Raw genomic sequence first — 24,363 nt, forward strand, 5'->3', positions numbered from 1 at the left:
CCAGTTGTGAGGTTTTAACAAGAAAGATTGATTTCAGGTGGGGAATTAGCAGGAGTGAAAGGACCCTTGGAGAAACACGTATTGCTTTTTATGCTGATGGTCTTAGTTTAAGATAGATAGCAAGATGCAAATTAAAAAAGAATCCACTTATTTTCAAAGCTATCCACAAAGCATCATTGATCTCCAGCTAGATGGCATTTGTTAAGCTCATAGGGATGGTTCTTTTTTCCTCGCAGTATTTCAATTCTTTACTCATATGTTGTATGCATTCTAATATACTAGTACCTGAGGCAGCCTTTTAGTGGGATCACACTAATGCACCATGATAATCTTGCACTGTACTTCAATTCATTTATAACTGATCTATTTTAGAGGATCTTTTTTGTATGAGAAAAGAGAAATTTGCATAAGACCAAATACATAAAAATACCTGCAGTATTATAGGAACTGACCATGGGCCAGATCCTGAGATCATGTAAATTGGCCTAGTTCCAGTTACTTCAGTGGAGCTATGTGATTTACACAGGCTCAGAATCTGGTCCATTACAGATTGCATCTGATTTTTTGGTTGGCACCAGCATATTATGAATAATGAACAAGTTCAACATCCAGACTGTAGGCATATTGTTTATATTTCAGGGTGCTAGTAAGCTGAACTTTGATCTTGTAATTTACATCTTCACCAGGCACCTACGTTTTTAATTCTGACCTCAGTTACACCTCTGTAAATTCAGAGAACCTGCAAGTTTTACACTGGCTTTTCACCCTAGTAACTGAAATCAGAAGCGGCTTTCAGCTGTATGCTGTACCACATAAAATAATGTAGACGAGCCAGTTGGATGAATGCAGAGCTACAGTATTTTCTAAACCATCTTTGGTTTTTGGCTCTCAGATGGCATGTGTCTGTTTTCTTTTATAAACATTGATTTCCCTTTGAACTTTTTTTTCTATTCAACCCTGGTCACCTTCATGCTTTGCTTCTTTCTGTAATGAAGGGCTGCCATCTGTAGCTACTTTGCATTATGACAGAATTACTTAAATTAATATGGGGCAACTGGATCGGCTTTGGCAAGACCTAACACAGCTACATTAGTCATAGGCCTATGACCCTGCCAAACTGAGCTGTGCTTGGGCTATTGGTTTTTTATTTCTTGATTTAAAGATGCCTAGTCTCTGCATTCACTGTGTAGGTCTGAAAAATTGGCTGGCCGCAAGGCATATTTTGCGTGGGATTTTGTACAGAATGAACCCTTACGATGTCACAGATACATTTATATACCGTATGTTCCTCTTAATAATTCAACTGGCAGCCTGCAAAATACTATTATTCAAAAGGTTAAAATATATCAGTGCCTATCCCATGGAAAGAAAGATCAGGTGCATGGTGTCAGGGTGAGTAGATGGCTGTTAAAATGGCCTGGCAAGTCCTTTTAATGTTAGCTAAGTGTAGCTAAAGAGCAACATTGCACTGGGTAAACTTGAAAACCTGAGGGGAAGCATTGTCTAGAACAGTGGTTTTCAACCTATGATCTGTGAATCCTAGAAGTCACGCAGACTGTGTCCAAGATTTGCAAAGGAGTCTGTATCTCCATTTGAAATTGTCTAAGGGTTCGCAAATGAAAAAAGGTTGAAAACCAGTGGTCTAGAATTTAAGTTATAGGGACTGTGAGTTAGGGGGGTCTTTGTTTTCACCTCTCTGCACCTCAGTGTCCCTAGCTGCAAAGTGGGGATTTACTTACCAGCATCACTGGGATTTTATGAGGCTTAGTTTATTGTAAGATACTCTGAGATCCTTGAATGGAAGGGCAGCATATTTATAGAATACTTGGCCTGATGTTTTTGCTGTTTCTCCTACAATTATTTCTGATATCTGCTTTTAAATAAGTCCAGTTCTCCTCCAGAATCCAGTTTCCCCTTCTGCTAGACACATGCTACGTTCAAAATCCCTATGCTTATGGCATCAGAGTTTGCTCTGTTGCCATAGAAATAACTATGATGTTAATAGTTCAGTATTATGACTTCAGTATAAGAATCAAGAAAGAGGATTCAATAGACTGTGAGGGATTAAAATCTTAGTGCCAAGTTGGCTCCAGTACCCTCGTAGTCCCATTGAGTGCATTATGCAAAGCAGACCACACTGGGATCCATACATACTGTAAGTAGATCCAGTTACCTTTTCCAGGTAAATTCTCATGTCACTTTATATGTATTAGGAAAGGAGCATTGAATGTTAAATGCTTTCCCAGTGTGAAAGTCCATATTTAAAGTGCTTTGTGGAAACCTTGATTACAGTGAGTATTTTATTTGTTACTAAATTTTTAATAGGACCAGTTTCTTTCAGATCTCTTCTTTTTTGCCTTCTGTGGTAGTGGATGTTGTGCTGTGCTATTGTATGTAGAATGTGCTGCTCATGAACCATAAAGGGTTTATTATGGATCGCGATGGGTCGGGGTGAGAGGTGTATCAGTGATCAGACTTACCCACAGAAATTGCTACCATGCCTCATTATCTTTGAGTCCTTGAGCCCTTGTTCTGTGACATTCCTCCTGAAAATGCAACCTTAAAAAGCAGCTTCATTGTGTCAGTCAACCAGTGTGCCTAATGTTGCTGCTCTCTCCCAGATGTACTGTTTTCAGGGCTGCTATATCCAGGTGTGACAGTGGAGGAAATGGGATTGTGCCACTGTCCAGAGCATATTAAAAGTACATAACTTAATCATGAGTACGTGAATGCCTGAATTAGATAGACCCACATGAGCTCAGGACCATTTGATGTTTTGATGTCAAAGGGAGAGAGCTAAAACCAGTTTTTATAGTTTGTGTAAAGGTATTTAACTAGGAACATGTCCTGAGACTGGAACCTCTCAGATCAATACCAAACAGAGGGTATGTCTACACTACGGGATTATTCCGGTTTTACATAAACCGATTTTGTAAAACAGATTGTATAAAGTCGAGTGTATGCGGCCACACTAAGCACATTAATTCGGCTGTGTGTGTCCATGTACTGAGGCTAGCGTCGATTTCCAGAGCGTTGCACTGTGGGTAGCTATTCCGTAGCTATCCCATAGTTCCCGCAGTCTCCCCCGCCCATTGAAATTCTGGGTTGAGATCCCAATGCAAAAACACTGTCGCGGGTAATTCTGGGTAAATGTCATCACTCAATCCTTCCTCTGTGAAAGCAACGGCAGACAATCATTTTGCGCCCTTTTTCCCTGGATTGCCCTGGGCAAACGCCATAGCATGGCAACCATGAAGCCTGTTTTGCCTTTTGTCACTGTCACCATATGTATACTGGATGCTGCTGACAGATGTGGTACTGCAGTGCTACACAGCAGCATTCATTTGCCTTTGCGAGGAAGAGACTGTTACCATCCCTATTGCACCATCTGCCATTGTAAATTGGCGATAAGATGATGGTTATCAGTTGTTTGTACCGTCTGCTGTCATGGGTGCTCGCTGAGGTCGGCCGGGGGTTGCATGGACAAAAATGGGAATGACTCCCCGGGTCATTCCCTTCTTTATGTTTTGTTCTAAAAATAGAGTCAGTCTTGCCTAGAATATGTGGGCCAAGCGTACTAGAGAACCAGAGAGCACAGCCGCTCTGTGTCAGAGTCCCAGAGATCCCACAGAATCGATGAGCTGCATGCCATTCTAGGGGTGCCCCTGCAACAACCCCACCCGTTGCTTCCTCCTCCCCCAACCCTCCTGGGCTACCGTGACAGTGTCCCCCCATTTGTGTGATGAAGTAATAAAGAATGCAGGAATGAGAAACAGTGACTTTTTAGTGAGATAAAATGAGGGGGAGGAAGTCTCCCGCTGCTATGATAGCCCACGCAGGGCATTAAAGAGTGAGCGGGGAGAGAAGCGCAGCCTCCTGCTGCTATGATAGTCCAGGCAGTGCAGAATCTTTTCTTTAGACATGAAAGGTGGGGGCTGATAGAGCTCAGCCTCCCGTTGCTATGATGAGGATGGTTACTAGCCGTTCTGTACCATCTGCCGGGAATGACCAGGAATCGTTCCCATTTTTACCCAGGCGCCCCCGGCCGACCTCTCCAAGGCCAGCCAGGAGCACTCATGGGCTGATGATGACGATGGATAGCAGTCATATTGTACTGTCTGCCACCGGGAAGGGGATGCTGGTGTTCAGCGCTGCAGCACCCTATCTGCCAGCAGCATGCAGTTGACATAAGGTGATATTGAAAAAAGGCGAGAAACGTTTCAGCCATTGGGAGCTCAGCCAAGAATGCAGATGTTTTTCTGAGACTGTGGGGACTGTGGGATAGCTGGAGTCCTCAGTACCCCCCCTCTCTCTCCATGAGCGTCCATTTAATTCTTTGGCTTTCCGTTATGCTTGTCACACAGCACTGTGCTGTGGGCTCTGTATCATAGCCTGGAAATTTTTTCAAATGCTTTGGCATTTCGTCTTCTGTAACGGAGCTCTGATAGAACAGATTTGTCTCCCCATACAGTGATCAGATCCAGTATCTCCCGTACCGTCCATGCTGGAGCTCTTTTTGGATTTGGGACTGCATCGTCACCTGTGCTGATCAGAGCTCCATGCTGGGCAAACAGGAAATGAAATTCAAAAGTTTGCGGGGCTTTTCCTGTCTACCTGGCCAGTGCATCCAAGTTCAGATTGCTTTCCAGAGCGGTCACAATGGTGCATTGTGGGATACTGCCCGGAGGCCAATACCATCGATTTGCGGCCACACTAACGCTAATCCGACATGGCAATTCCGATTTCAGCGCTACTCCCCTCGTTGGAGAAGAGTACAGAAACTGGTTTAAAGAGCCCTTTATATCGATATAAAGGGCTTCGTTGTGTGGACGGGTGCAGGGTTAAATCGGTTTAATGCTGCTAAATTCGGTTTAAACGCGTAGCGTAGACCAGGCCAGAATGAATTGAAGTAAACAAACAAACACACTGTGAAATATGCAGGATGTGATGAGTGACGTGGAGCTTGCAGTACATTTGTTTTGGCAGGCTTAGTTATAGGAACTTTGTAAGGTATGTGTGTACATGCCACTCCCAGCTTAATGTGGGACAAATCACCTTGCAGCTAAGGAAACAGCACTTTTATGGAGTACTGAGTAATAAAACAGGAGTTAAAACTGGAATATTATAACTAAAAGATTTGATTGCTCTGCAGTTCTTTCTTTGGTTATAAAGCCCTATTGAAGAAGGCTGTAGAGTTCTCAAGTCTGTCTTTATTAATAGAGATGGCCACAAGTTTAAAAAAGAACGAACTGTGGTGGCCTTATACCAGAATATGTTGTTCCAAAATTTAATGTAAGGCATAGAACAGCATTAAGATTTCAATTAAGATCTCTTCACACCTGATCAGCTGTGGCCTGAGAACACAGTGGTGTTCAGCTATCCCTCAGCATACAGTATGGACAGGCATACAGTATGACACAGATGCTTGTCCAAGGCCAACCGAAAGCATCATGGAAACTGAATGTGTAGCCCTATAAACCATGAGTGTTCTAGTAACAGCTTTCAAATGGCTTTCTGTAGAAATCAAATAACTTTCTAGCAATGTTTTACTGCTATTCTTGTTCTCATAAAGTTATTTAAAAATTTAGGACCAAACAAGTTCCAAAAATAAAACACATTATTAAAGAATTATAATTATTATTTATTTTAACTCATGTTAACCTAATTTCTGTATCAGTGTTGTTCCCTGACAGAGTCAAACATGGTCTGTTTCCTGCTTATGCATTATTTAACAGCCAAGGGCATTCATTTAATTTTATTGCAGTACCCATCCTTTACCTAGCATTTTTCATCAGTAGATCTCAAAGCAATTTACAAAGAAAGTCCAGTATCATTATCTCAATTTTACAGATGGGGAAGCAGAGGCCCAGAGAGGTAAAGTGACTTGCCCAAGATCACCCAGCAGACCAGTGGCAGAACCAGGATTAGCACCCAGGTCTCCTAAATCCCTAGTGCTCTTTTCACTAGGCAACACTGATATGTTGCAAATTGGCTTTTGTCAAAGTAATCACATATCTGGGCACAAGGAATCCACCATCTGTGACAAGATTAATTCTTCATGGCATCTTGAATGATTCCATTATTTGCCATTGATGCTTCTAAACTATGTGCAGCCAGATTCAAAAGCAAAAATCACCATAGGCTCATAGACTTTAGGGTCAGAAGAGACCAATATGATCATCTAGTCTGACCTCCTGCACAAAGCAGGCCACAGAATCCTACCCATCCACTTCTATAACAAACCCCTAACCTATGTCTGAGTTATTGAAGTCTTCAAATTGTGGTTTGAAGACCTCAAGCTGCAGAGAATCCACCAGCAAGTGACCCATGCCCCATGTTGCAGAGGAGGGCGAAAAACCTCCGGAGCCTCTGCCAATGTGTCCCGGAGGAAAGTTCCTTACCGACCCCAAATATGGTGATCAGCTAAACCCTGAGCATGTGGGCAAGACTCACCAGCCAGCACTCAGGAAAGAATTCTCTGCAGTAACTCAGATCCCATCCCATCTAACATCCCATCACAGACCACTGGGCATACTTACCTGCTGATAATCAAAGATCAATTGCCAAAATTAAGCTATCCCATCATACCATCCCTTCCATAAACTTATCAAGCCTAGTCTTAAAGCCAGATATGTCTTTTGCCCCCACTGCTCCCCTTGGAAGGCTGTTCCAGAACTTCACTCCTCTAATGGTTAGAAACCTTTGTCTAATTTCAAGCCTAAACTTCCTAGTGTCCAGTTTATACCCATTTTTTCTTGTGTCTACATTGGTACTAAGCTTAAATAATTCCTCTTCCTCCCTAATATTAATCCCTCTGATATATTTATAAAGAGCAAGCATATCCCCCCTCAACCTTCTTTTGGTTAGGCTAAACAAGCCAAGCTCTTTGAGTCTCCTTTCATAGACAGGTTTTCCATTCCTCGGATCATCCTAGTAGCCTGTCTCTGAACCTGTTCCAGTTTGAATTCATACTTCTTAAACATGGGAGACCAGAACTGCACACAGTATTCCAGATGAGGTCTCACCAGTGCCTTATATAACGGTACTAACATCTCCTTATCTTTGCTGGAAATACCTCGCCTGATGCATCCTAAAACCGCATTAGCTTTTTTAACGGCCATATCACATTGGCGGCTCATAGTCATCCTGTGATCAACCAATACTCCAAGGTCCTTCTCCTCCTCTGTTGCTTCCAACTGATGTATCCCCAATTTATAACTAAAATTCTTATTATTAATCCCTAAATGCATGACCTTGCACTTTTCACTATTAAATTTCATCCTATTACTATTACTCCAGTTTACAAGGTCATCCAGATCTTCCTGTATGATATCCCGATCCTTCTCTGTGTTAGCAATACCTCCCAGCTTTGTGTCATCCGCAAACTTTATTAGCACATTCCCGCTTTTTGTGCCAAGGTCAGTAATAAAAAGGTTAAATAAGATTGGTCCCCAAACTGATCCTTGAGGAACTCCACTAGTAACCTTCTTCCTGCCTGACAGTTCACCCTTCAGTACGACCCGTTGTAGTCTCCTCTTTAACCAGTTCCTTACCCACCTTTCAATTTTCATATTGATCCCTCTCTTTTCCAATTTAACTAATAATTCCCCATGTGGAACCGTGTCAAATGCCTTACTGAAATCAAGGTAAATTAGATCTACTGCATTTCCTTTGTCTAAATAATCTGTCATCTTCTCAAAGAAGGAGATCAGGTTGGTTTGGCACGATCTACCTTTTGTAAAACCATGTTGTAATTTGTCCCAATTACCATTGACCTCAATGTCCTTAACTACTTTCTCCTTCAAAAATTTTTCCAAGACCTTACATACTATAGATGTCAAACTAACAGGCCTATAGTTACTCGGATCACTTTTTTTTCCCTTTCTTAAAGATAGGAACTATGTTAGCAATTCTCCAGTCGTACGGTACAACCCCTGAGTTTACCGATTCATTAAAAATTCTTGCTAATGGCTTGCAATTCATGTGCCAGTTCCTTTATATTCTTGGATGAAGATTATCTGGGCCCTCCGATTTTGTCCCATTAAGCTGTTCAAGTTTGGCTTCTACCTCAGATGTGGTAATATTCACCTCCATATCCTCATTCCCTTTTGTCATCCTTCCATTACCCCTAAGCTCCTCATTAGCCTTATTAAACACTGAGGCAAAGTATTTATTTAGATATTTGGCCATGCCTAGGTTATCCTTAACCTCCACTCCATCCTCAGTGTTTAGCGGTCCCACTTCTTCTTTCTTTGTTTTCTTCTTATTTATATGGCTATAGAACCTTTTACTATTAGTTTTAATTCCCTTTGCAAGGTCCAACTCTACATGGCTTTTACCCTTTCTCACTTTATCCCTACATGTTCTGACCACACTACCATGAGTGTGGTAAAAGTGAATGTATAGCATTAACCTCAGAGCAATTATGTAGAAGTAGGCATTTATTTTTGCATGAATAAAATGAGCCCATCACACTTGATCCCTAGAGCAGATACCGGGGAAAAAAAGGAGCCCCAGTACATTAACTAGTATTGTAAACCAACTCCTGTCCCTAAAGAGCAGATTCTACTTACACTGAACAATAGCTTCTTCCATGAGTACTTCCGTTGATTTCAAGGGACAACTCCCGGGGTGAGGTTATAGTCAGTGTGGTTAAGGATGGCAGAATTTGGCCCTTAATAGACTGTATACTTTGTCTACAATCATACCACAGGCAAACACCTAAGAAAAAGAAATTGGCCTTACATGGTAGGCCCTTAGAGGTCAACAAACCCAGGCATTGTCAGAGAAGTGAATGCTAGAGTCTGGAGCCGTCCACCAGGAGTGTCCTGCCCTCATCATTCCGATATAGATAGGGAGTATCCTCAACTGTCGTGGCAGGACTTTGAGAGTGAGGAAGAGTCTCTAGGCTGGCCAGGAGCCAGTCCAGAGCAAGCATTTTGCCAGGCCCCATCAAACTGCCTCAGGAAAAACCCCAAGTTGTTAGGTCTTTTGATGAACTTTCTTCATTAGTTGTCCCACTTTATCAGACTGACCTTAAGAATGCCCACCGTGTAAGAATTTTCCCAACCCATAGTTTCTGTAGCTCAAAATTAAAAAAACAAAACTCTTCCAAAAACTCCGAAAGAGGCTCAGTTCTGTGTCCTGTTACACATTTTCATCCACACTATTTATAACTTCCTCTAGTGCACGTCCTCTGTTTTGGTTACAGGGGACACATGGTAAGGCAAGTTTGTGTGTTCACAGCACATCACAGAAATGCTGGAAAGGAAGTCTTTCCTGAAGGGCCAACCTTGAGAAAGTCCATCATTTTATTAATAGAAAATGATATGCATAAATCCTGTTATCTCAAATGAAGTTTCCCAAGCACTTCAATTTTAACATGCACTAGTTTAGATAAAACAATAAAGCAAGTTTATTAATTACAGAAGGAAAGAGTTTAAATAATTACAAATAATGAGGCATAAAGGTCAGAATTGGTTACAAAGAAATAAAAGGTAAAATGCCAATTAATATCTAACTTAACAAGCTACGTGAACATAAAGCAAAAGAATCTCTCATCGCGTGTTCTTTTGTAATCTTACTGGCTGGATGCCTTTCAGCCAGGACCCCTCCCCCAGTCCATTGTTCCTTTCCGTGGCCTTCAGGTGTGGATGTCATGGGCAGAGAAAGGGAGGAGAGAAGTGATTTGAGGCCTCTGTTCCTCATTTTTATCCTTTTCCTCTTCTTTGAGAATCGTCTCCTGGTGGGGTTCAGGAGACAGGAACTTCCAGCTGCTTCTTTGCCAACATATAAATTTCTGACTCTCACTCTTTTTCCTGCCAAAAAATGGCTACTTAACCAGGTGATAATCCATCTAATTATGTTGACACCTGTCTGCGGTGTTGGCTACACTTTTGTCTCTGAAGAACTGGTTTGAAGCTGTTTCCCTAGACTTGGAACATGTTTATATAGTAGAATTTTATAACTTTACATACAAAGTTGTCACACACATTTTAGCAGAACAATAATGTTCAGCAGATTGTGAGTTTTCAAATAATACCTCACAAGGCGTACTTTGTATAAAATTTATCCTAGTCTTGTAAAAAGGATGAACATAAGGGTACAGACTATCACATACCCTGTTAGTGGTCTAAGATATTTCCTTTGCCAATGGTGTCATTTGTCCATCCACTCCCCCTTCCAGCCTACCCTTGTTACTTTTCCTTTTGCTGGAACATGCAATGCAGTCACTGTTGTGCTCATTTGTTGTCACGGAGCTGACTACAGCCTGGTCTACACTAGGAAATTAGATTGGTATAACTATGTCACTCGGGGTGTGAAAAATCCAGACCAACCTAACCCGCGGTGTAGACAGCACTAGGTTGATGGGCTCATTCTCTACTGCCTCTTGGGGAAGTGGATTATGTATAGCAACAGGAGAATTCCTGCCATCAGCGTAGGTAGCATCTTCACTGAAGTACCACAGCAGTGCAGCTGCAGCATTTTAAGTGTAGACAAGCCCTAAGGTGCTAGAAATGATTTGTGATTTCATTGCCAGCTCAGGTAGGAGACAATGGTTTTGGGTCAGGGGAAAGCTTTGTTTAAACAAAACTTACCTTTAATATTTACAAAAGCATCAAGGAAAATGAAAACAAATAACTGAAAGATAAATTGAATGTTTATATATAACGTGAAACATTTGAAAGACTTTTCCACTGTGAAAAGTAATTCCTGCAACATGGGAGCTCTGCTGTCAAGACAGGTTAATTTTAAGGCCTAAGAACCATTAATTGGCTCTTGTGTACAGTGTTCAGTGATGTAAACATAACATAAAATGACTCAGTGCAACCATAAGCTCATTCCATTTGTGGGAGAAATGTTCCTTGTCTTAGTAAGGTATACCTCTGACCATTGTGAAACCTAAGTGTTCAGTGGTATGTGAGATGGAGTCATTCAATATTCTCTGCGGTGATTCCTGCCTTTCGTCTTCTAAACTTCTCCGTTTTAAATCGGACAATAGACATTGACTATATGGTCTCTCTTGAAAGAGCTGGGTTATAAAAGAAGACCGATTTTAAAAGCATAATTGGTAATGAGAGATTTTTAGAAAGTGAGCTGGAGTAATCATCACAAAAGGAAGACACTGAATATTCTGTGAATATTGCACACAGGTGACATCAGTGGAATACATACCAAGGAACCCTCTTATGCCAGAACTGTTCCTTCCCAGGCTCACCCACAGTCATCTTTAGCAAAGACCATTTATTAAAATAGATGAATATTATACATACAATGCTGACATTAACCAGTTAGTCTTCTAATGGGTGCTTATCTCTGATCACTGAAAAGGGTCTGACAACGAGATTTAAAATGAATTAAGTTGAGGCAGGACCAGAAACAAGCTTTGCTGATGTAGGGTGCTCTGCTGACAATCACGTTTGTGTACATTGCTTGAAGCAGGGACTATCCCTTCCTCTGTTTTGTACAACACAAAGCATAGGACAGAGTCCCTAGATACAATTCCTGTTTGTTATTTTGTATCTGAATTGGAAACTATACATAGAAAAAAGGCCCTTTAACCGTAAAGTATTGGAGTCAATAAAGACCTTACAAGTGACCCTTCATCTCCTTCAGGGGCTCTCTGACCCCAGCTGATTCTTATGAAATACCAGTCCTCACTGTTTACGATAGCTCACTGGCTGTAAGCCTGTTTTTTCCTGCTCCCTGTTATCACTTTTTGTTTTCTTTTTGAAATGCTTGGATCTTCATCAGGTGATTTTTGGAGTATGTCTGCAAGAAGCATCAATCCTGAGCATAATCAAAGGCCTTTTTCTTGGGAGCTAGCATCTGATCCAACTCCCATTGAAGTAAAAGCAGTCGCTTACCTCCAGCTTTAGTTATGTTTAAATATACCATGGTAGTAGTGGTGGTAGACTCCAAACCTCCCAACCCCGATGACAGAACACTGTGAATCCAATTAATAAGCACTGCCTGTGTAAAAATTGGATTAATCTATTGTGTTTCCTTTTCCTTTTCTCCAGGCATCAACAATGTTAAGAGCATCTTTAGCCCCTGTGTAAGTGTTTCTTGCGGAACTTTGCTTAGTTATCTGTAAAGAGAGTATGTGGGAGGAGACAGCCAACTAGTTACTGATGAGAATCACTTGCCTCTCTGTGTATGGTTACCAGCAACTGCTGTATGTGAATGCAATGTGGCCCACACGCCATTTGTGAACTCTTGATGTAAAGGGATCATTAACATTCCAATCTCAGCAAACTATTTTTAGCCCTGTTAGTATAGCTTGCAGCACAATATTTTACTAGCTGTGATTCAGTGGCTGTTATTTTCCTTAGTTGCTATAGACAGTACAGTCCTGTTGTAGTTAGGTTCCCATAAATCCAGGAGGAAAGTAAGCCCCGAGTAAACTTAGTTGTGTGTTCCTAGAACCAATTTTGTAGTGGATCTAGTAGCTTTGTCTCTGAAGGAATAATAATTGTATGGCAAGTTTTTCTGTGATTGAATGATTTTGTCTTAAAGGGATAATGGCCCTGGGGAACTTACTATGAGTAGGAGCAATTTTAGCAGAAAATGTATATTTCAGTACTCAGAACAAAAACAGTTTAGTGAAAGCAGCTTTTTAAAAAGTCACCATTCCCTTGCAGTGTTGTGCTAAGAAGCAGTATTGTGCTAGTGTATGAGAATAGAAAGCAACCTTCACTGGCAATGCATATTACATTTACCAGTTGATTTTCACTGTCCAGCCTGAGCAAAATGTACCTAGCAAACAAACTGTATAAATAGTGAAAAACCCAGTTGTAAAAATCCTTTGAGTTCTCGTATTCTAAACTGATGTTAGTAATCGAGATAAGGAAATAAGTAAAAAAAATTGTGGGATTTATTTTCCTTTTAAAAGGAAAGACACATGCAAGTTGCTTTTTTGAAACCAGATTTGCTCTCTTCACTTACCTCACTTCAATAACCTCAACAGCTCTCGTAGAAGGAGTTCAACGTGGTTTTAATAACTGTCTGGTTTCCTATCTGCCATGCAGGAAAATACAGGAAGTGCCATTGTTACCTTCTTTGGATTATGAGAAGCTGAAGAAAGATCTAGTCAGTGGGAGTGATCGTCTTAAAGCTTTTTTACTGCAGGCTCTGCGCTGGGTAAGTGAGATGGTCTCCCTACAAGTGAAGAAGGATCTCGTGCTACTGGCATAGGCCCTTTCTGAAGAGCTGGAGCTAAAATCTAATTTTCAGACAAGACGGCTCACATCTGGAGTAAGCTGTCTTCCTCTAGAATAGGGTATGTGGGGGGCAGAGAGAGAATGCAGAGGCTCCTCTGCTTGAGTTTCAGTCAGTGACACTTGCTGAGGCTCTGGAGTTGCTGAGGAAAGTGCAGATGTGCTTTGTGAATTCCATCTGTGGCCTTTCTGGGTGGTGAAGGCCAACTGGAAGATTTCGGAACTGTCATTGGAATGATGACTGAGGGAGGGTAAGGTGTCCTTTTGTTTCAGAGGGCATGTCTACACTACAAAATGAAGTCGACTTACATTAAGTTGATGTACAACCACCACCATAATTACAGCTGTGTTTCATGGTCACACTTGCTCCTTCTTTTGGTGGTATGTGTCCTCACCAGAAGCACTTCCACTCATTGAAGTGGGTCACTAATAGCTGGCCCTGGGCAGCCCTGGGGTTCACAGCTGGCCCCCTCTCCCCGCCCTGGTGCTGAAAGCCCGAGCTATCAGTGCTGTGGCAGCGGGTCCTAGCTGTGAGCTTGCACCCTGCTGACAGCTCAGGCTGTCAGTGCCAGCAGCGGGCTGGGGAGGGCTCCACTTGGGGCTGACAGCCAACAAGTGGTGTAAGTAATTTAGTGTCTAACCAGATGCTGTGTTGCCCTAGCTACTTTGACATAAACACTATGCCTCTCGTGGAGGTGGAGTTATGTCAGTGTAGTGAGCCACTTACTTCAGCAGAAGCAGCATTGTAGTGTACACACGGACATAATTAGGTCAGTGTAAGCAGCCTTACGTTGACCTAACTCTGTAGTGTAGACCAAGCCAAAGAAATGACTGTGGGCCTTTGTTCAAGAAAAACTCTCTCTTGGTAGGGCAATAATTGGAGAGAGACTGCCTATATCTCGAATCTTCCGTTTTTGGAGGAAACTGTAAGCATATTCTAGCAAAACTTTGAAGGTGGCAACAAGAATCTTTTAACTTCATGCCGCCAAAGAGGGGAAGTTAATGAAGGGATTCAAAAGGAAGGCTGACATGGGCAAAATGACAGGCATGGAAGATGATCCTATAAAGCAGGTGGATGCAGTGTAAACTTTCACACCCTATCTTGCTAATGACTTGAGCCCGGTTGTGAGTCTCTTACCTGTCTGTCTTACCAAGTCAGTCCTGTGCAGTTGCTGACAGATTCTGAATGACTGTTTAGTGGTTGGCCACTAAGCTGAGAGCGCTAAACTCATTTTCCTTGCTGTTAGACCTCAAAGTTGAATTCATCCTCTTATGTGAGAGGAAGATTAATTCTCCACAAATAATTCTCCTAGACACTCTGTCATATTAGCATTCATTTATGTGAATGATTAATTTGCCACATCCCCTCCCCCATTTTTTATAGCGCTTGACGACGTCTCATCCTGGTGAGCAGAGAGACACTGTCCTGCAGGGTTATATCAGCAATGACCTACTGGATATTCACAACAGTAGCCAGGTCAGCAAGAGTAGATCTTACTCTGGTTTGTGTGTGATATTATTTATTTTTGTAATGTGCTGATCAGAAAACTCTGTCTATTACAACATACAAATAATTAAACAGATTTCTACATGATCTGTTGGGTTGAGACATACATTTCAGAATACATTGACCACTTATACAGATTCTCTGTCAGGGAAGGGTTGGTCTGCCTGTTTTTGGGAGCTGACCTTTTTCATCCTAATTGCGGTGTTGTGGGATGACCTCTTAACGGTGGTCCCTAAACGAAAATATGACCGTTGTCATTTATGCAGTAGGAGGTCAGTGGGAGTCAGATGCACACTATACTCACAGGAGATGATAAGCACCTCAGAGACTAGGCTCTGAAACAGATTCTATAGGTGATTCTGTGAGATCAGTTTGCTGAAATACTAGATGTGTGTCTCTGTGATTAGTGTTGTGCTGTGTTGTGTTACTAGAGTTCTTAATTTAGGTTTATACTGCGTGCGAGTGTGTAGTACTTGTGGAGACGTGGAAGTTCATTAATGCATTGAGGGTTTGCCCCTGTGGCAGTTAAAATAGATGGCAATTATACCATTGACGTACTTCAGTAGGAACAGGATCAGATCCTAACACAGGACGTTGGCTCTCACTAGTGTGACATGTCACAGGAGAATGACTCACTCGATAAATCTTTTTTGAGTAAATTATGGATTGTAAGAGGATCACTAAATTCATTTCTCTTGTGACCCAGAATAAGAATTAAACTAGGATTTTGTTCTTACAATGTACATACAATATATTCTTTTATGCAGCACCTGCAATCACATTTTTTAAAGCACATTTCAGTAAATTCAGCACTTATAACTTCTCTTTTGCAGAATGCTCTAGCTTGCATATTAATTGGAAGGGGTCCTCAGTGATTGATAATCCAGCTGTGGCCATTAACAAAGTCATTACTTTTATATTTATTGATAATAGTTAATTTTATCCAGAGTAGCAGTTTCGTTCTTTATCTCTTTGATGCTATGGGTCTAATTTTCAAGATGTAAGCCTGTTCTCATCAGGGTGCATTTGTTGCCTCTACAGGTACCCTAGAAATCATAGAAATGTAGTGTTGGAAGGGACATCAAGAGGTCATCTAATCCAGTGGTTCTCAACCAGGAGTATGCATACTCTAGGGGGTATGCTGAGGTCTTCCGGGGGTACATCAGCTCATCTAGATATTTGCCTAGTTTTACAATAGGCTGCATAAAAAGCACTGGGGAAGTCAGTACAAACTAAAATTTCTTAGACGGTGACTTGTTTTATACTGTGCTGTATATTATAGGCTGAAATGTAACTACAATATTTATGTACCTTTTGATTTATTTTATAATTATACGGTAAAATGAGAAAGTAAGCAATTTTTCAGTAATAGCACTTCTGTATTTTTGTGTCTGATTTTGTAAGCAAGTAGTTTTTTAGAGAGGTGAAACTTGGGGTACGCAAGACAAATCAGACTCCCGAAAGGCGTACAGTAGTCTGGAAAGGTTGAGAACCACCGATCTAGTCCATGTCCTCCCCACCCCCATGCTGAGACATGACAAGTATACCTGGACCATCCCTGGCTGGTGTTTGTCAAATGTTCTTTAAAACATCCAAGGAGGAGGCTTCCATCACCTTCTTAGGTAATCTGTTCCTGTGCTTACCTATCCTTATAATTAGAAAGATTTTTCTAATATCTAACCTAAATCTCCCTTGCTGCAAACTGAGCTGATTACTTCTTATCCTACCCTTGGTGGAAAGGGAGAATAATTGATCACTGTCCTCTTTATACTTTTTACATATGTAAAGACTTATCGCGTCCCCTCTCAGTCTTCTCGTCTCTAGACTAAACATGCCCAGTTCTTTCAACCTTACCTCATAAGTCATGTTTCTAAACCTCTTACTTTGCACTTGTCTTTATTGAATTTCACCTTACTGATTTCAAACCAATTGTCGAGTTTGTCAAGATCATTTTGAATTCTGATCATGTCCTGAAAAGTGCTTGCAACCCCTTTGAGCTTATCATCTGCAAATTTCATGAGTACATTCTCTGTTCCATCATCCAAGTCATTAAGGAAAATATTGGATAGTACCAGATCCAGGACAAACCTGTATGGGACCACACTTGATATGTCCTCCCAGTTCAACAGCAAACCATTGGTAACTACTCAATGAGTATGTTTTTTCATCCAATTGTTCACCTACCTTATTATAATATTATCTAGACCGTATTCCCTTAGTTCGCTTATGAGAATATCAAGGAATTAGGAAAAAACAAAAAACGAAACCCCCAAAAAACAAAACAATCAAATTCTATTTTTGATATCTGAAACTTTCTGTAAAGGGTAGTGATGTATAGGAAATACCAGAACTGAGCCTAAAATTAACCAAGACTTGCATTTGTTTCTTTGTGAGCCAAGCACTGCTGTTCAAACTTTTTGTTAATGGTTCCCTTGCACCTAAACATGCTAGTAGCTGTCAAACAGCAAATGTCCCTATTCCAAGTAGTACTATTGCTTAGTCAGAAATGAACAAAGCCCTACAAAATATTTGTTTTATTCAAAGCAGCTAACTTTATTAATTTGAATTTAGTTAACTTAATTTCCTTTTCTAGGGTGCTGCTTCATTATGACTTTACCCTGCACATCAAAGCTTGTTCTATTTTGTTACCACACCTTTTTCACCCATACAACTGGAAGATTTAAGTCAAGATGGCAACTTGTTAATATGCTTTTGTTTGTACAGTTCTGATATTTGTGTCATTTATAATGCCTTTAAACATTTCATAAGCCTGTGCTAGAATTTTCCAGCTTCATTTATTTTGATAAATGTTTGCTTTCTAATGCAGCGAAATGTGCTAAAATTGCTACATTCCAAGAGTGAGGTGGTCCGACAGTACGTGGCGAGGCTTGTCAATGCTTTTGCTTCGCTGGCAGAAGGTAAGAGATGCACTGCAAAGGGCTGGGCTCTTTATGTACCTTGGCACATTATAGGTACTTCATTGTCCTTGTGTGTGGAAATTTAAATACATCCGGCTTCTGGGCATTCATTGTCCTTTGTAATATTTGTCCAAGGTGGAGAATTGTCAGTGTCAGTACAGTTACCACAGTTTATTTCAGCTTTTGTTGTTTCACCTTTTATAGTGTGTGGTCTTTGTCATGGGCAGCCGATGAACTGGCAGCTGGGGGAGGCTAGTCTGTGCCCAGCCCCACCCCCTCTGCCCAAGGATCCGGCCTCCTTCGCCCACCGGAACGCCCCCTTTCCCGTGGCCACCAGCCCCACCCCGCCCCAGCACCGGGTGGGCCAGCGATGTGCAGCCTGCCCTATCCTACCGGCCCCTGAGTGCTGGGGCGGTGGGCCAGTGGCATGCGAGCAACCCTCAAGTGCCAGGCGGGTAGGCAGCCCCAGTGCCTCCAGTCCCGCCTCCCCCAAGCACTGCCTGGGCTGGGGCCAAGGGGGAAGGGAAGCAGGAGCTGGAGGGGGCTCAGGAAGGAGTGTGGGTGGGGCCACGCTGGGCTGTTTGGGAAGGCACTGTCTTCCCCAGCCTATGCGCCTTGCCTCCCATGGTCTCTGCAGGCAGTTAACAGTAGGTTTTCTAATTTCCACACTATACATTATCGTTGTTATGTCTTCAGTCTCTTCACGGGCAGTGAAATGTGCTCTTCAACCACAGTAGTTGTGCATGTTGTAGAACCAAACCTGTAACTGTTCCCATCTTGCATCATTAATGTTCTGAAAATGCACATTGAAAACAGCTACCCAAAAAAACCACCCAGTGATCAAAGACTATTGCAGAGAGTCCCAGCCACTGGGTTGTGTGCTAGTAATGATACAGCAGATTGTTGTATCTGGTACTGTACCCTCCCCTTCTCTACCTTGATGAAACTCTGTGCATCACTGCTCCTCGGTTAATTGCACACTAAACTGTGATGAAGCTTTGCTCCAAACCTTGGTCTCTCGGACTGAGATTTTCAAAGGGGCCTATTAGAGCTAGGTACCCAACCGCCATTAAAAGTCAATAGGAGCTGGACACTTAACTTTCTTAGGCCTGGTCTACACTGGGCGGGGGGAGAGTGTCGATGTAAGATATGCAACTTCAGCTACGGGAATAGCGTAGCTGAAGTGGATGTATCTTATTCCAACTGACCTCCTGTCCTCACGGCGCGGGATCGACGGCCGCGGCTCCCCCATCAACTCTGCTACCACAGCTCGCTCTGGTGGAGTTCTGGAGTCGACGGGGAGTGCGTTCGGGGATCAATATATCGATCGCTACCCGCTGATACGGTGGGTAGTCTGGACGTACCCTTAGGCCCCAAAACGTAAGCGTCAGATTGTCCTGATCAATATGGTAGAAAGTACATGGTTGAATGAGAGGTAGTGAGGTCCGGCTAGTACGGCCGAAGTACTAGCTTGGTAAACTGCTACAGTTGCCCCAAATGAGTGGAAGCCATCTTAATAGTGAAGTGTTTTGTGCAGATTGTGGGTTTCTACTGCCTTGTTAGAGAGAGAAAGTTGGCTCAAGCCATCTTTCTTTGCAGAAGGGGAGGGATGCTCTCTTTCGTGGGCTGATATCTCACTATCTGTTCTTTCATCACTGTTTGCACCAGGTCGGCTCTACCTTTCCCAGAACCCAAAGTTGCTGCGAGTGCTGGAGGAAAGGCTGAAAGCTGAAGACAAGGATTCCCTTACACGAGAGAATGTTTTGGGGGCTTTGCAGAAATTCAGCCTCAGGTGACGACAGCTCAGCAGGCAGTGGTGACAGCAGGAAGGGAAATGCAGACTAGGCAGGCTCTGTTCAGGGAGGAAAGAAGAGCACTTGATTTTTGTACAACAATCATCAGAACCCACTGTGGCTGATGAAAGAAGTGCCATTGATAACTTGAGGAGGATCCAACTCTGCAGGCAGAATTAGTCTGATTTCTTAGCAATTGTTAGACTCAAGTGAATTTATGCACATTAATGTCTGTGCATTTTAATATGTATTTTTAATTGCACAACCTCACTAAAATTATATCAGGACAGCTCCCTTATCCTGAAAGTCCCAAAAATCTATACAGGGACAAGAAAAACTGAGTTCTCATTCAGTTATCTGCAAAAGGAGGCGTAAGGGTTTGCCCTCTCTGCATAGAATTAGCTAGTTTTCATCCTCGACGTTTGAGTCTGGAGCCATCCATTCAGACACTGTCTCTCCTTTGGCTTTTATGATAGCACCTCTACCTCAGAAAATGTGCTGCCAGTGCCTCCTGCAGTGAATTTCTCATGGGACTGGAGGAAGGTAGATGTTGTCACACCTTCCTGAGTCAGTCATACTCCCTCAGAAGAGCAGCAAGGAATCAATCTTGCAGAATTACAAGAGATGTTCAGGCTCTCTTTTAAATCAGGATTAGAAGTTTGCCTTTGAAGAATTGGGTTTATTTTTGTTTGTTACATTTGTCTCATTTAAAAGTTGACTGAGAAAAACATTTGAATGTACCATAAGGGAGAGCTCCTACACTGGACCCCAGAAATGGGCAAGATGAGACTAAACACATTTCCTTTCATTCTAGATTTTCTGGTATCAGGCAAATTGTTTCCCATACCATGCTGCTTGGAATCCCAGCCAGGAAAAAAAAATCAGATGCCATTCTTAGAGAAAAAGAGCTTTCTATAAATGCAGTTATGAAGAATACAGGGGAATTTATGAAGTATTCTTTTGGCATTAAGCGCGTTATGGTGCAATAGCTGCAGAGAATTTAAAATGATATAATTTTAACACTCGTATTTAATCTTGTGGAAGGACTGCTACAGATACCCTATATGAAGGCATTTTTCTTTGTATCACATGTTCCCCAGGTACTGCTCCAGTCCATGCCACAAACCCACTTGGCAATCCATGATTGCAGCAAGCTTCTCGGTGGGGGGGGGCTGGCTGGCTATCTGGATTAATTGCCTGGCCTTTTAATAATAATAGGAGTACATATTTTTTGTTCATTGAAGATTATTTTTGGTCAACCTGTGAATTAGGCTTAAAGTGCCATGGACATTAGATAAAATGGAGGTAATGAGCTCTTCAGCACTAGGTTTCCACCAGTGAAACAGCATCTTGTAGTAATCCAGGCTCAGACACTAGGTGAAAGGAGCTCACAGAATCATACAATCATAGTATATGAGAGTTGGAAGGGATCTCAGGAGGTCATCTAGTCCAATCCGCTGCTCGCAGCACCACCATTCCCCAACTAAATCATCCCAGCCAGGGCTTTGTCAAGCCTGACCTTAAAAACCTCTAAGGAAGGAGATTCCACCACCTCCCTAGGGAACCCATTCCAGTGCTTTACCACCCTCCTAGTGAAAAAGTCGTTCCTAATATCCAACCTAAATCTCCCCCACTGCAACTTGAGACCATTACTCCTTGTTCTGTCATCTGGTACCACTGAGAACTGCAGCTATCAAATCCTTCCTCCTCCCCCCCCTTCTTCTCTTCTGCGGACTTCTGCAGAATTCTGCATCCTGGTTTGCATTTCTGGTGAATGCCTTGCTTTACCAGGAAACAGACACCCTTGTAGTTAGCAGAACCTTCAAATATTCAGTGTGGTATTGTATAGGGGGTAACTATGTGTGAGAAGAGAGTTAAATGAACCAAGAATCTTTCCAGGGAAAAGAGCAAATAAGATTAAGCAAAGATAATATTTGCTAAATTGGGGGTGAGAATGGGGTCGAGGACCAGCTTTCCTTGCATCTTCTCCCACAGACATAGCTACAGCTGCTTGTTCGGATGGCTTGATTAAGTCAACAGGAGAGCTCTCTGCTGTTGGTTTACAGCAACTTGTGACGCAGTAGGGAGCGGGGTGGATTGACCTGGGAATATCAGTTTAGTTTTACTAGGGGCTTGGCTACACTTGCAGGTGTGCAGCGCTGGGAATTACAGCTGTCTTCGTACAGCTGTGTAGGAAAAGCGCTGCAGTGTGGCCGCACTGACAGCTACCAGCGCTGCAGTGTGGCCACATTCGCAGCATTTGCAGCGCTGTTGGGAGTGGTGCATTGTGGGCAGCTATCCCACAGAGCACCTCGTCCCATTTTGGTGCTATGGGTTGTGGGAAGGGGACGGAAGGGTGCAGGTCATTCCGCTTCCTGTCCCAACGCCCAGTGGTGCATTGCTTCACATTTTTGCGTCCACGTTTGGCGCCATTGTGAGTCTCTCAACGGTTTCTGTGCAGCGCGATTTCTGTGGGAAATGGAGCCCGAGCTGCTGAGGACTTTGCTGATGAGTGTCGCCAGCACATCACGGTTGGCAGTTGAGCTATTCCTTCAGCTCCAAAGTGACAGTGAGGAGTCCGATGATGATATCGATTTGCCTGACGCCTATGACACTAAAGTGCTTTTGGCATTCACGGAAATGCTCAGCACCGTGGAACGCCGCTTTTGGGCTCGGGAAACAAGCACTGAGTGGTGGGATCACATTGTCATGGAAGTCTGGGATGACGAGCAGTGGCTGCAGAACTTTCGGATGAGAAAAGCCACTTTCATGGGACTGTGTGAGGAGCTCGCCCCCACCCTGCGGCGCAAGGACACAAGATTGAGAGCTGCCCTGTCAGTGGAGAAGCGGGTGGCTACTGCAGTCTGGAAGCTGGCAACTCCAGACAGCTACCGATCGGTCACAAACCAGTTTGGAGTGGGAAGGTCGACCGTTGGAATTGTGTTGATGCAAGTTTGCAGGGGCCATTAATCACATCCTCCTAAGATGAACCGTGACTCTGGGGAACGTGCAGGACATTGTGGATGGCTTTGCACAAATGGGTTTCCCTAACTGTGGAGGCGCGATAGATGGGATGCATATTCTTATTCTGGCACCACTCCACCTAGCATCCGAGTACATTAATCGGAAGGGGTATTTCTCTGTGGTTCTCCAGGCGCTTGTGGATCACCATGGGCGTTTCATTGACTTTTACAGAGGCTGGCCTGGAAAGGTGCATGATGCACGCATCTTTCGGAACAGTGGCTGAGCCGGTGCAGAATGACTGTGGAGTGCGCTTTTGGCCGTTTAAAAGGGCGCTGGCATTCTCTTTATGGGAAGCTAGACTTGGGGGAAAGCAGCATCCCTGCGGTTATATCCGCGTGCTGTGCACTCCATAATATTTGTGAAGGGAAGGGTGAAACATTCAGTCAGGAATGGACCTCCGAGGTTCAACGCCTGGAGGCTGAATTTGCACAGCCAGAGAGCAGGGCTACTAGAGAGGCCCAGCACAGGGCTACAAGGATTAGGGATGCCTTGAGGGAGGAATTTGAGGCTGAAAGCCAACAGTAATGTTTGATGCCTTGCGCGGGAGTGAAGTACAGTGGTTACAATGATTAGCAGTGTCTTTTTTTTCCCCGGGCTACGGTATCTTACACTTTCTGCAATAAAGAAAACTGTTTTGAAAGCCATGAATTCATTTATTGAAAAGAAAATAACTAAAAGGGCAGGAGGGTGGGGTGGTGAACTGTACAGTCAGAGGTTTGAATATGTCCTGTCTGGAGTGCTTGCTGTGCAATGACTGCTGCACTTCAGGATGAAAATGCTACATGGTGATGGGGGTTGAGTGCAGAGGGTAAGGGTCGTAGTTCTCAGGGCTGGTAGGTGAACATACAGGTGTTGGGAGCAGCTGCTGGTGGTAATAACCTGGATGCTGGAGAAGGGGGTTTTGAGCTGACTTTGGGGCACAAGGGAAAGAGCTTTGGGACTGGGGGGGGGGGGGCTGAACGGTAGTGCTCTGCCTGCATGGCTACGAGTGACCGGATACAGTCCGTTTGGCACGCCAGGATGCTTATCAGCTGCTTCGTGCTTTTCTTCTAAGCTACTGCCTTTCTCCTGCTTTCTCTTTCCCTCCAGTGCTGCATTTTTCCCTCCAGTCCTGGAGTTTTTTACTCTCTCTGGCAGACTGATTCATAACTGCTTTCACCATATCTTCTTTGCTTTTCCGTGGCTTCTTTCTCAGGTTGTGTAGCCTTTCAGCAGTCTCTGATCCAGCCAGTGGGGTATTCAAGGACACTGTTATTAGAAAGACAAAAATTGAAACATTTAACAGAGAGGCAGCATTGTGTATAATCACAATGAAGGAGTTTACCATCTCACTTTAGCATACTTTCCACATACCAACAAGAGCACAGAGAACACACAACAGCGAAGAAATGGTGAGTAACGGGAAATGAGTGCAGGAGTTAATTAATCCTGGAAGATATCTCGCTGCTGTGGGTCACCTGGGAAGGGGAACTGATTGGTCAGGGCTGTACTGGGGTTTCATTGCATTGGGGAAAGCAAACTGCTGCAGGGGCACCTGCACTGAATACTATCCCAACATTTTCCACAGGAGTTAATCCTGGAAGATATCTCGCTGCTGCGGGTCACCTGGGAAGAGCGGGAGGGTCTTCTACAGCAATGCGGATTCTGCCCTGGGCCCTATGCAGCTTGCCTGTGTGCAGCAATGGTCCCCCCACCCCTCGCGGCACAGTGGCGTGGACGTGTTAGCCTGACTGCGACAAGGACCACAGTGGCTCTCCCTATAAACTTGCGCAAGCGCATTGCCCACGCTCTGGCAGAAACTTTTGAAGAGATTACCGAGGCCGATTACTGCGACGTGGTAGACCACATCAATGGGCTATTCCACATTTAGGCATGCATGCATACAGCCCTAACCCCACCTC

The 24,363-nt window shown here is 43.2% G+C and overlaps 1 protein-coding gene across 10 annotated transcripts in view; it reads left to right on the forward strand.

Annotated features, from left to right (window-relative positions):
* Nucleotides 1-24,363, forward strand: part of ARMC9 (armadillo repeat containing 9) — a 138,728-nt gene that overhangs the window by 45,668 nt on the left and 68,697 nt on the right. For all 10 annotated transcript variants that reach the window (XR_004001933.1, XM_030574786.1, XM_030574788.1 and 7 more), the window contains 5 exons: nucleotides 12,024-12,058; nucleotides 13,032-13,143; nucleotides 14,605-14,697; nucleotides 17,555-17,645; nucleotides 19,314-19,437. Coding sequence is in view for 9 of the 10 variants with exons in the window: in XM_030574786.1 (XP_030430646.1) it covers nucleotides 12,024-12,058; nucleotides 13,032-13,143; nucleotides 14,605-14,697; nucleotides 17,555-17,645; nucleotides 19,314-19,437 (455 nt within the window). In the remaining variant the exon portion in view is untranslated. The remainder of the gene's footprint in view (nucleotides 1-12,023; nucleotides 12,059-13,031; nucleotides 13,144-14,604; nucleotides 14,698-17,554; nucleotides 17,646-19,313; nucleotides 19,438-24,363) is intronic.

The sequence above is a fragment of the Gopherus evgoodei genome, chromosome 9 (assembly GCF_007399415.2).
Source record: "Gopherus evgoodei ecotype Sinaloan lineage chromosome 9, rGopEvg1_v1.p, whole genome shotgun sequence".
NCBI lineage: Eukaryota > Metazoa > Chordata > Testudines > Testudinidae > Gopherus > Gopherus evgoodei.